This window comes from Rhinolophus sinicus, chromosome 16, assembly GCF_057876585.1.
Source record: "Rhinolophus sinicus isolate RSI-liver-muscle chromosome 16, RSI-T2T, whole genome shotgun sequence".
Lineage (NCBI taxonomy): Eukaryota > Metazoa > Chordata > Mammalia > Chiroptera > Rhinolophidae > Rhinolophus > Rhinolophus sinicus.
The window spans coordinates 107,550,227-107,562,620 of record NC_142516.1 but is presented as its reverse complement, the minus strand read 5'-3'; the positions used below and the strand labels follow the sequence as shown (position 1 = coordinate 107,562,620).

Below are 12,394 nucleotides of genomic sequence, written 5' to 3'. Positions count from 1 at the left end.
ATTCCACGGGAGAGATGATAGAGACCTAATGTACAATGGTGGAGAGAAGAGAGCATGACACACACACACCCCCCTCCAAGTCCCTGGCTTGAAAGGGATCATACCATTTCCTAAGATGGGGAAGAGTGGGGAGTGAGCTTGTGGGGGGCCACTTTGGAATGTCGGTTAGAGAAGATCCGAGCTTGCATACCTGTTGCGGGGTCACTGCCCTGCTGCTCCCCCTGATGGAACATGCTTTCCTGAGACCTTCATGTGCCGACGTCCGGGATCCTTCCAGGGCTTACAGCAAATGCCAAAATCGGCTTTTCCCATATCACTCACATCCTTTATGCTGTTACCGTATTTTATTTCCTTTATCACATTTAACACTTTCTGAAGTTATGTTGTTATTTTGTTAATTCATTTATTATCTATCTAACTCCCGTACAATGTAAGTTCGTGTCAGCAGGGACCTTCCCGTGACATTCACGGCACGAGCCCTTTGGACAGTGTCTGGCCATAGTGAGAGCTCAGTGTGAGTTTTTGGAAGATGATGCTAAGTAGGCAGTTGAATGTGTGTGTCATGGGGGAGACCCTGCTCGCTGCCCCATTTATCGTGCAGGGCAGCCTGCGGGGTCTCTGCTCCCGCTCCCCACACAAGAACGCAGAATATGGTGAGGCCAAAAAGGAACACCCATGGAGCCATAGGTAGGGGAGTCATACCACTATATTCTCTCTGGCGGCACTATACTCTCACTGGAGGCTGGATCCACACTGTCCACAAACTGCCATCCACACTTGCCAGCCCAGCCGCCATCCTCTTGCTAGCCCCCATTCTTCTCCCTCTTCTCCTGCTAGCGTAGCCACAGCAGTTATATTGTGGCCAATGGCTCACTGGTTACAGCTGACGGCCAACTAGCCACAGCTGATGGCCATGCAATCACAGTTGGCCATTTACTACCTGAGCCAGCACCTGTCTATGTGAGGCCGAGAGCCTGGAAACTACTTTCTGGGGCTCTGCCCCCACAGTGTGAGTCTGCAACTCAGAGGGGAGGAAAGATCAGATTTGAAGGTGCACATTGAGAGTCATTGTATAAAGATGGCTTTTAAATCCATAGGAATTACTGAGACCCCCCTTGTGTTGAGGAAGAAAGGGGCCGGGGGCCCAAGGCCGAACCCTGAGAAAGCTCAGCATTTAAAGTTCCCCTCCCAACTGTTTCTTTGAAATTCTTGTCATGGACTTTTACAGTCTTCTTTTCTTCTTCCTTGAAATTGCCTGTCACGTTTTAGAGCCGTCTCCTTCCTTTATACTGTCATGAGCTGTGCGCTTTTCTTGTTTTCCTGATTAGGATCATAAACCTCTTAAGGAAAGGCTCCTGTAGTCAAAATTACATTCTGGAATTAAATTAGGTTGTAGTGGACTGGACTGGAGTGATAGGCGTTGTCACATTACAGACCTGTACCCACTGAGGTACCAGTTTTAAGTATACTAATATTTTGAGTTAATGGGCACTGTCCCCAAGTTTTTGTGAATTATTATTAAAAGCATGTTTCTATTCTCAAATCAGTCATTGGATTCAATGAAGAAATCAAACAATGTAAACATACCATGCTGTGAATTCAGGGGTTGTAAAAATATAATTGTTTGATCAATATTAAATGCTATATTTAATTTTCCTCTGAATTTTCAGGATATTGAAAGAGACTTGAAAGAAATTAGACTTCAGAACATAAAGGAAAGTAAAATTCCAGAACAAAAATATAAAGCTAAGGTAACACACATTATGTCTTTTGGTTTCATATTAGAAAGCTGGCTGGTGTGTGGGGGGAGGTGGTCCATACCTTGCAATCTGGGTTGCTACAGGATTTTTCCCCCTACTGTTTTATGGAATTTGCTTTATTTTGTGATGTTAGACTATTGGTTTTAATATCTATAACGTCAAATAGGGAGTTATAATTTTAAAGTTTTTATTGGATTGCTTAAACTAAGATTTTTTTTCTTGCTTTCTTCTAGAGAGGGGTAAAGTTTGAAATTAATTTAGACGAATGTATTTCTGATGAAAATACCCTCAAAGAGGAAGAGGTATGTCATTAAGTATATACTTCCATTCGTAGGCGTGAGAAAATGAGTGTCTTAGTAGCATTTTTCATGAAATTTTTCCATAGCGGGTAGGGAGAATTTTCTTAAATCTTCCTAAAAGGATCTCTAGTGTTCTAATGAATCTTCTAAATCCTTTTTATCCTTCCATTCTTTTTAAAATTGAGGTTATCCCCTTAAATGGATTATTCAAATTTAATTTATTTTTCTTTTATGAAAGATCCATTTTCCTTATAATATTAACTTTTTATCATAACCAAATTAAAATAGCAGATATAATTCACAGTCAACAACTAATATACTTACCTAAAAAATTGAGCAGGTACCCTGAAATGGTTACCATGCACACTTATTTTAGGTCTTAGTTATTGATAACTTTGTACTGGTCTTTGGGTAAATCTCAGTTATGCATTTGGGCTCTCATTGATACAGCAATAAATGCACAATTACAGTGAACTCAAACCTCATTTTATTACTTGAGTTCAACATCTTTTTTAATCTCACTTTTTACCAGACCTGCTAACAAATATCAAAATTAACTGATTTGTGTTTCCATTTCATCTTCTCTAAATTTGTCTTTTAAATTACCAAAAGTTAAATATGTGTATATGCGTGTTCTATACCATACCTGATACTCATTTTCTTTCTTTAATGTTCTTTATTAGCATAAAACTTTTTAATGTTATCATTTCTTTCAGGGGTGTGTGTGTGTGTGTGTGTGTGTGTGTGTGTGGGTGGTATAGGACCATTTTTTATTTTTAATACACTTCATATTTTAGAGCAGTCACGGCAAAATTGAGCAGAAGGTACAGAGATTTCCCATATTCCCCGGCGCCCACACATGCACAGCCTTCCCTGCTGTCAGCATCCCTCACCAGACTGGAAAATTTGTTACAATTAATGAACCTACACTGACACATCATTATCACCCAAAGTCCCTAGTTTACCTTAGGGTTCACTTTTGGTGGTGTGCATTCTATGAGTTTGGACAAATGTATAATGACATGTACTCATCGTTAGAGTATCATGCCAAGTATTCTGCCCTAAAAATCCTTTCAGATTCTGACTAGCCTTTTGCTACATAAAACTTCATTAGAGTGGTGATAGTTAGCAATGACCTCCATTTATGTAACCTTTATGCTTCTAAGTGTCTCAGATCTGTATCCAAGGGGCGCAGAGAGGGGACAGTTTCTGGGTTGGAACCTGAGGAGTGATACATCCACAGTGCTTCTGTGAAGTGAGGTGCTAAAGTTGGCCCGCTGGAATAAAATAATAGAGTCAAAAAAGTTTTATCTACCAGCGCATTCATCCTTTGTTATTCTCTGCTTTGATATGTTTGAAACAGTGATCGTTTTTGTATTGATTATGGAGTATTAGGAGCAGTTTTAGGGGCCCAGTTAGGAATGTTGGATACTTAACATGGCGTGGAGGAGATAACCTTGAGAATTCTGTAGAATGAACTGCAGTAGTAGGTTGGTGCAAAAGTAATAGCGGCTTTTGCATTTATTTTTAATCTTTTCAACCACGATTACTTTTGCATCAACCTAATAGAATATAACTGAAAACAGGAAGGCTGGATAAAATTAAGTTGCCACATAATCAGTGCTTATCACTATTGATAAGGAAAAGAAGTGAAAACATTCTTGTTTCTATCTTGTTCCAACATAATTCCACTTGTTAAACTCCATTGACTTATTTGCTTAATATACATATATTGAATACTTGCCATGTATCTTGGTAAATGCTATTACTGACAACACAAAAAAAATGTTTTAACTTTTTTTTTCTTTCTAAATATGGCTTGTTTCTCATGAAACACCATGGAATTGCTTTAGGCCACGGATATACTAAATGAAACTTTGACCTTTGAGGACGGCATGAAGTTTGAAGAAAATAAATGTATAAAGGAGTGTGAAGATTATACAGATGAAGCATTTGAGAAACTCTGTTGCTCAGAAGCAGGTACATGTACCTTGAAAGCTGTAGATGAGAAAGGAACTGTTTTATTAGCAATCCATCTCAAACTGTCTGCCACTACTGCACTGTCCCCTGACGCCCCTTGCTGTCACTGAGTGACGCAGAGACCTGGCTCCTCTGCCTCTGCCCTCCCCTGCAGGGTCCAAGCTCTGGGACTCAGCCCTCTTCTCTCTCCATCCACTGTCTCCTTGGGCAGTTTCACCTGCTCCCTTAGCTTCCATTTCTCCCAGCCAGCAGCTCCAACATGCATCCATTTTTCTCATGATCTGCTGGAAAGCTCCCTGGACACGTCCCACTAGCATTCAGATACAGCGTGTGTGCATTAAACTTCTGAGCTCTTCCTTCCCAGCAATCCTTTATTTCGGGTCCCCAGGCTTATGGTTCCTGCTGCTCAGGGTGGTTTCTACTCTGAGAAGTCTCTGAAGTCTTTCTCCTCCTTCATCCCCTCTGCCCCTGGTTTAGGGCTCTGTCATCTCTCAGCAGTGTGTGGTGGAAAATGCACGGGCTTTGGAGACAGGTTTGAGTTTAAATCCCAGCTGGTACTGCCACTTTCTGATTGTGGGACCTTTCACTGGTTCCTTAAATCCTCTGCATCTCAGTTTCCTGTTAGGACCGAAGGATGATAGTACCTGCCACATGGGCTTACTGCGAAGACTAAAGTGAAATTTGGTATATAGCAAGTACCTGGCATAGGTTAGATGCTTAATACATGTTATCCCCTTATTCTCCCTCTCCCTTCCCCCCACTGAATTGCCTCTGTGTCATCCCTTTTTCTAGTATTTCCCTTTCATTCTCTAAATGATTGCTCGAGTCATCATATCATATTATTACCCCCCTCGGTTTTTTTGTTTGTTTTGATAATGCTTATAGGATACAGCCCATTCCACATAGTGTCACGTTTGACCCTAAGTGGCCTGATCCTGTGGTGACCCATTTTTCTTATCCCAGCACCCTCTCTTTCCTTCCTCAAGTGATGGGATCTATACATAGCTATGTGAGCATTTACGCAGCTTGGCTTGGCTCAGCTTCCGCTTCCTAGAATAATACACTTTGCCTCATTTCCATCTGGAAAAATCTTTAGTCAATTCAGTGGGCATCTTATCAATAATCTTCCTTGTGCCACAGACTCACTAAGTGGTAGGGAATCTCAAAGCTGAATGAGACCTCAAAATCACATAGGTGTCATGAGCCAAAGAAAGGAGACACAAAACGTGTGTTCTGAGCCCAAAATGCAGATCATTGTTGGAGTGAGAGCTGGCAGGAGACACGGAGAGGTACCTACTGCTATACAGCTTGCCATGCCTAGGAGCTTAGGCGTTATACTTTGTGATAACTTTCAGTCAAGGGAATTAAATCCTATTAATGATGGAGAAAGAGCACGCTGACTGCAGTGTGAAGAATGACGTGGAGGGTGAGGATTGAAGGCAGGTACGTAGCCCAGGTAGGAAATGACAGGTGCGCGGGCCAGAGCAGTGCAGTGAGAATAGATATGGAGTGTGAACCACTAGGTGTGGGGCTTGAGGGAGAGAAGAGAGTCAAGGATCCTCCCAGTTTTCTAGTTCAGATGGATGAAGCTGTCACCAACCAAACAGGCATATACAGACATACCTTGGAGACAGTGCGGGTTTGGGTCCAGACCACCATGATGAAGCAAATATCACAATAAAGCAAGTCGAGAATTTGTTTGCTTCCTAGTGCATGTGAAAGTTATGTTTACACTCTACTGTGGTCTTTTAAGTGTGTAATAGCATTATGTCGAAAAAACACAATGTACATACCTTAATTAAAAAATACTTTATTGGGCCAGCCCGGTGGCTCAGGCGGTTAGAGCTCCGTGCTCCTAACTCCAAAGGCTGCTGGTTCGATTCCCACATGGGCCAGTGGGCTCTCAACCACAAGGTTGCCAGTTCAATTCCTCGAGTCCCAGAAGGGATGGTGGGCTCTGCCCCCTGCAACTAAGATTGAACACAGCACCTTGAGCTGAGCTGCCTCCCGATGGCTCAGTTGGTTGGAGGGCATCCTCTCAACCACAAGGTTGCCAGTTCGACTCCCTCAAGGGATGGTGGGCTGTGCCCCCTGCAACTAGCAACGGCAACTGGACCTGGAGCTAAGCTGCGCCCTCCGCAACTAAGACTGAAAGGACAACAACTTGAAGCTGAATGGCACCTTCCACAAATAAGATTGAAAGGACAACTTGACTTGGAAAAAAAAGTCTTGGAAGTATACACTGTTCCCCAATAAAGTCCTGTTCCCCTTCCCCAGTAAAAAATCTTTAAAAAAAAATACTTTACTGCTAAAAAATGCTAACCATCATCTGAGCCTTCAACAAGTCCTAATCCTTTTGCTGGTGGAAAGTCTCGCCTCAGTGTTGATGGTGGGTGATGCTCAGAGTGGTGGTTGCGAAGGCTGAGGTGACTGTGGCAATTTCTTAAAATAAGACAACAGTGAAGTTTGCTGCATCGATCGACTTTTCCTTTCACGAACGATTTCTCTGTAGCAGTTTGATACCATTTTACCCACAGTAGGACTCAAAATTAGAATCAGTCCTCTCAAACCCTGTCACTGCTTTATCAATTCAGTTTATGTAATATTCTAGAACCCTACATGAGTTTCAACAATTCATTTCAACAATCTTCACAGCATCTTCACCAGGGGTAGATTCCATCTCAAGAAACCACTTTCTTTGCTCATCTATAAGAAGCAACTCCTCATCCACTAAAGTTTTATGAAATTGCAGCAATTCAGTCACTTCTTCAGGTTCCACTTCTAATTCTAGTTTTCTTGCTGTTTCCACCACATCTGCACTTACTTCCTCCACTAAAGTCTTGAACTCCTCAAAGTCATCCATGATGGTTGCAATCAACTTTTTCCAATCTCCTGCAAATGTTGATATTTTGACCTTTTCCCATGAATCATATATGTTCTTAATGGCATCTAGAATGGTAAATCCTTTTTAGAAGGTTTTCAATTTACCCTGATCCATCAGAAGAACCACTATGTATGGCAGCTATAGCTTTACAAAATGTATTTCTTAAATAATAAGTCTTGAAAGTCAAAATTACCCCATGGGTTACAGAATGGATGCTGTGTTAGCAGGCATGAAAACAACATTAATCTCAATGTACATCTCCATCCGAGCTGCTGTGTGACTAGGTGCATTGTCAATGAGCAGTATTAAGTTGAAAGGAATCTTTTTTTCTGAGTAGTAGGTCTCAACAGAGGGCTTAAAATATTTAGTAGACAATTACATAAACAGATGTGCTGTCACCCGGGCTTTGTTGTTCCATTTATAGACCACAGGCAGAATAGATTTAGCATAATTCTTAAGGGCCCTGGGAATTTTGGAATGACAAATGATCATTGGCTTCAACCTAAAGTCACCAGCTGCATTAGCCTCTAGGAAGAAAGCTAGCCAACTTGGAAGCCAGGCGTTGACTTCTCTCTAGTTATAAAATTCCTATATGGACTCTTCTTTCCTACATAAGGCTGTTTTGTCTTGTTAATCAATTTTGAATAAGAACTGTGTCGTGCGGGGTGGCCTGCAGGGTCTCTGCTCCCGCTCCCCATACAAGAACGCAGGATATGGTGAGGCCAAAAAGGAACACCCACGGAGCCATAGGTAGGGGAGCCATACGACTACGGTCTCACTGGAGGCTGGGTTCACTGGACGTGTGACCTGCTGTCCGTTTTCTCTGCCAACCGACTGACTACTCTCCTCCACTCTCCTCTGCTCTCCTTCGTAGCCGCAGCAGTTATATTAGTGGCCAATGGTTCAATGGCTACAGCTGACGGCCAATCAGCCACAGCTGATGGCCATCTACTACCCGAGCCAGCACCCCTCCACGTGAGGCCGAGAGCCTGTAAACTACTTTCTGGGGCTCTGCCCCCACAAACTGCAAGGCAAATAAAAGCTTTATTTGGGGGTCTTTTTTAGGAATTATAATCCAGGAGACACAGATTTGGGTAGAAACCCCAACTGTGTTCCAAAAGGGAAACAGAGGGACAGAGTTTATAAAGACAGAAGAAGTGGGGCTTTGAAAGGATTACCCGTTTCTTTGAAAGAGCTGTCTGTGATTGCGTCTGGCAAGCAGACTTACACTATTCTATCTACATATCTACATGATTAATTGCTTATGTCTATTGCTAGGTAAAACTTTTATTTTTTTAAAACTTTTATTGGGGAATATTAGGGAACAGTGTGTTTTTCCAGGACCCATCACCTCCATGTCAAGTGGTTGTTTTCAATCTAGTTGTGGAGGGCGCAGCTCACTGGCCCATGTGGGAATCGAACCGGAGACCTTGGTGTTATGAGCAGTGTGCTACAAACACTGAGCCAACCGGCACCCTAAAATTTTTATTTTTTTAATAGAGAGTTCAGTGATGCTGAGCCAGTTCCAGGAAATGTATCAGGATGTACCTGTTGTGGTTTAGCCCAGTTCAAAAGTTCAATTTCACGAAGTGGGGTGAGTTAGCTCAGCTTTCCAGAGGCTTCCCAGTTCCATTTTAGATTGCTATCTTGATAACATCAACTCCCTTTTGCTGGTGTTGTTTTATTTTATTTTTTTAGTCTACATTGAAAATCTGTTGTTTAGGGTAGCCACCTTCATGAATTATCTTAGCTGGGTCTTCTGGAGAACTTGCAGGAACTTCTATATCAGCACTTGCTGCTTCGCTTTGAACTTTGATGTTATAGAGATGGCTTCTTTCCTTAAACCTCATGAACCAGCCTCTGCTGGCTTCAAACTTCGTTCTGCAGCTTCCTCACCTCTCCCAGCCTTCATTGAATTGAAAAGAAGTAAGGCCTTCTTCTGGATTAGGCTTCGGTTTAAGGGATGTTGTGGCTGGTTTGATCCTCTATCCAAACCACTAAAATGTTCTCCAAAGCAGCAAGCAATAAGGTTGTTTTGCTTTATTGTCATTCATGTGTTCTCTGGAGTAGCACTTTTAATTTCCTTCAAGTTTTCATTCACAACTGGGCTAATTGTTTGGTGCAAGAGGTCTAGTTTTTGGCCTTATCTTGGCTTTCGACACGCCTTCCTCACTAAGCTTAATCATTTCTAGCTTTGATTTAAAGTGAGAGAACATGCAACTCTTTCTTTCACTTGAACACTGAGAGGCCATTGTAAAGTTATTAATTGGCCTCATTTCAATATTGTTGTGTCTCAGGAAATAAGAAGGCCTTAGGAGAAGAAGAGAGATTGGGGAATGGCGGGTGGGGTGGAGCAGTCAGAACACACACAACACGTATTGATTAAATTCGCTGCCTTCTGTGGGTGCAGTTTGTGGCACTCCAAAACAATTACAATAGTAACATCAAAAATCACTAATTACAAGTTAATAATATCGATAAGTTTTCACGGTGACAGATGATTACTAGACTTAGTATGGTGATCACATTGTAAGATATATAAATGTCAAATCACTATCTTGTACACCTGAAACTAATATTATATTGTATACCACCTATACTTAAATTTTTAAATATCATTGATCACCATAACAAATACAATAATAATTAAAAATTTTGAAATATTGCGTGAATTACCAAAATGTGACAGAGACATGAAGTGAGCAAATGCTGTTGGAAAAATGGTGCTATTAGACTCGCTTGAAGCAGGATTGCCACCAACCTTCAATTTGTAAAAAAAAAATGTGGTATCTGTGAAGCACAGTAAAGCAAGTGCAATAAAACTAGGTGTGCCTAGTGTCACGTAGAGCGATGTCATCAGAGATAATGTGATGATCTGAATTTGGAACATATTGACGTTTGGGTATTTAAGAACATCAGCTGGAGATGTTTAGAAAACACGAGCTGTGTGAGACATAAGCCCTGGGGCAAATCAGGGCTTCTTTAACATATACACAGTATTTCAACCTTGGTGATGGTTGGAAATACCTAGGAGAGGGATTAGGGAGAGAAGGAAATGGAGTTTAGGATGGACCCTAAATTTAGCCAAGTTCTCAGATACTAAGGAGAGTCAAGCCAAAGAAGGAGAAAAAGTCCTAGAAGGAGGTGCGGGGGTTGGCAGCATTGATTGGAAGAGAAAGGCCAAGTGAGGCAGATTAACTAACAGCACAGGATTTGGCCATCAGGAGTCCTTAGTGCCTAGTGAAGGCAGTTCAGTAGAAAGGATATAGTCAAAGATTACTCTTTGCATAAGTTTGCAGGGAAGCGAGAGATGGGTTATACATCTCAAAAGACATTAGCTGCCTTTTGTTAGGTAAAAAGAAAAATGAACCTTTATAAGTTTGATATTGAAAATGGTCTCATAATATAAACTACATTCCTGTAATTATTAACAGACTGAACCATTTTCCCATGTTTATTGACAATCTATATTTCTCTTGTGAGTTATGTGCTCATGTCCCTTACCCATTTTTCTACTGAAAATGGCATGTTTGTTTTTTCTTTATAAGACATTTAAACCTTTGACTGTAATATGTGTTGTACATATTGTCCCCATTTGGTCTTTAGATCTAATTTATAGTAACAGTAGCGAATGTGTGTGTGCGTGTGTGTGCACGTGCGCATGTGTGTATGCGAGTGTGTGTACATATAACTTGGGAATAAACTTTACAAGACTTGTGCAGAGTATATGAAGAAAGCTATGAAGTTTACTGAGGTGTTTAAAGACCGTTGGAATAAATGGAGAGAAATAACACTATTATATATTGGAAGTATTCTTTCCAAGTATAAGGATTTTGGGCAATTTCAATCAAAACCACAATAGGATTTTTTTCTGGTGTGAGGAGATCTTGGAAGATTGGAGAATCTTGGAGATTCTTAACTAGCCAAAATATTTAGAAAAGAAGAGCAGTGAAGGGACACTTACCCTTCCAAATAACAAAATATATAAATTACAATCATTAAAACAATACACTAGCATCAGAATAGATAAAGTAGTAAAAAAAAAAGATAGACTAGAAACAAACATTTTTTTGGACTGAGAAGAACTAGCTATTCAAAATACATAGGAAAAAAATCACATAAATTAGTAATAGAGTCAGCTTTAACAATGAAAAGCTTTGGTAAAGCAAATAATACTAGCTCCTAGAATTGTCACTTTCAGTACTTTATCTAGGGTAAATAATCATAAATGTCCACAAAAATTTAGCTACAAATGAATTCATTACAGTATTATTTAGAATAGTGACAAATCTCTAGCAACCTAAAAATCCAGCAGAAAAGAATTCGTTAAATTATAATACATGAAACAGAATACTATGTTTGCTTAAAATGGTTGTACAGAAGAATATTTAACAATTGGATATGATACGTTGCTAATTGAAAAAAGCAAGTTATGAAACGGTGTGTATTATGTGACCCATTTTTTGTTTCAAAACAAAGCAAGGGGAAAGTTCTTGAAATTTAAATAGTCTCTGGACAGTGGGATTATGGGTGATTTTCACTTTCTTCTACGTATCTGATTTTTAAATTTCCTTTAATGAAATGTAGGAATAAATAAGGAAAAGATAACACAAGTTGTCTTAAAAATTGAGATAATGGAATAGAATACATTTCCATGGAAACTGAAGAAAGTAATTCTCATAATGCCACAAGGAGTTTGTCCATTTGTGCTACTAATATTTCTTTAGCATTTAAATATTTTGACCAGTCAATCAAATGTTATTAATAAAAGTGAAACGATGTTAAATCTGTTCATAATATCAGTCTTATAAATGTGATCTATGTCTTTGTCCAGGCTGCTACAGCAAAATACTGTTAATTGGGTGGCTTATAAACAACAGATATTTATTTCTCACATTTCTGGAGGCTGGAAAGTCCAAGATCATGGAGCTGGTAGATTTGGTGTCTGGTGAGGGCCTAGTTCCACCTTTTGGCTGTGTCCTCACATAAGAGAAAGGGTGAGGGAGCTCTCTGTGGCCTCTTTTATAAGGACACTAATTCTGTTCAGACGAGCCCCACTCTCAGGACCTAATCACCTCCCCAAAACCCCACCTCCTAATACTATTACATTGAGCATTTGGTTTCAACACACGATTTTTGGGGAGAAACACAAACATTTAGTCCATAGCAGTCTCTATTAGAAGGATGGTGGTGATTTCTCTGCTTTTGAATGTACTAGCTGAGGGACAGTCTCTGGGTTTCCTAAGAACTGTTCATGGCAATTAGTCACCCTTAGGCTGCTTTTAAATTAACGAGTTATTTTCTTACACCCAGAGTTGTTCATCCAGGATGCTGCTGCTGCTGTTGCAGAAAACAGAAGACAGTGGGATGCGGGAGCTCCTCAGACTCTGCTGCAGAGGATGGCAGAGGCCCACGTCACCTCCATCTGCTCCACGACACCTGAGGGTGAATTGAAATCAGTTGGCATAAAG

General features: G+C 40.5%; 1 protein-coding gene across 3 annotated transcripts in view; it reads left to right on the top strand.

Moving 5' to 3' along the window:
* NEK5 (NIMA related kinase 5) overlaps positions 1-12,394 on the top strand; it is a 79,795-nt gene that overhangs the window by 47,523 nt on the left and 19,878 nt on the right. For all 3 annotated transcript variants that reach the window (XM_074329905.2, XM_074329904.2, XM_074329906.2), the window contains 4 exons: positions 1,671-1,751; positions 1,994-2,062; positions 3,913-4,039; positions 12,237-12,368. In XM_074329905.2, the coding sequence (XP_074186006.2) occupies positions 1,671-1,751; positions 1,994-2,062; positions 3,913-4,039; positions 12,237-12,368 (409 nt within the window). The remainder of the gene's footprint in view (positions 1-1,670; positions 1,752-1,993; positions 2,063-3,912; positions 4,040-12,236; positions 12,369-12,394) is intronic.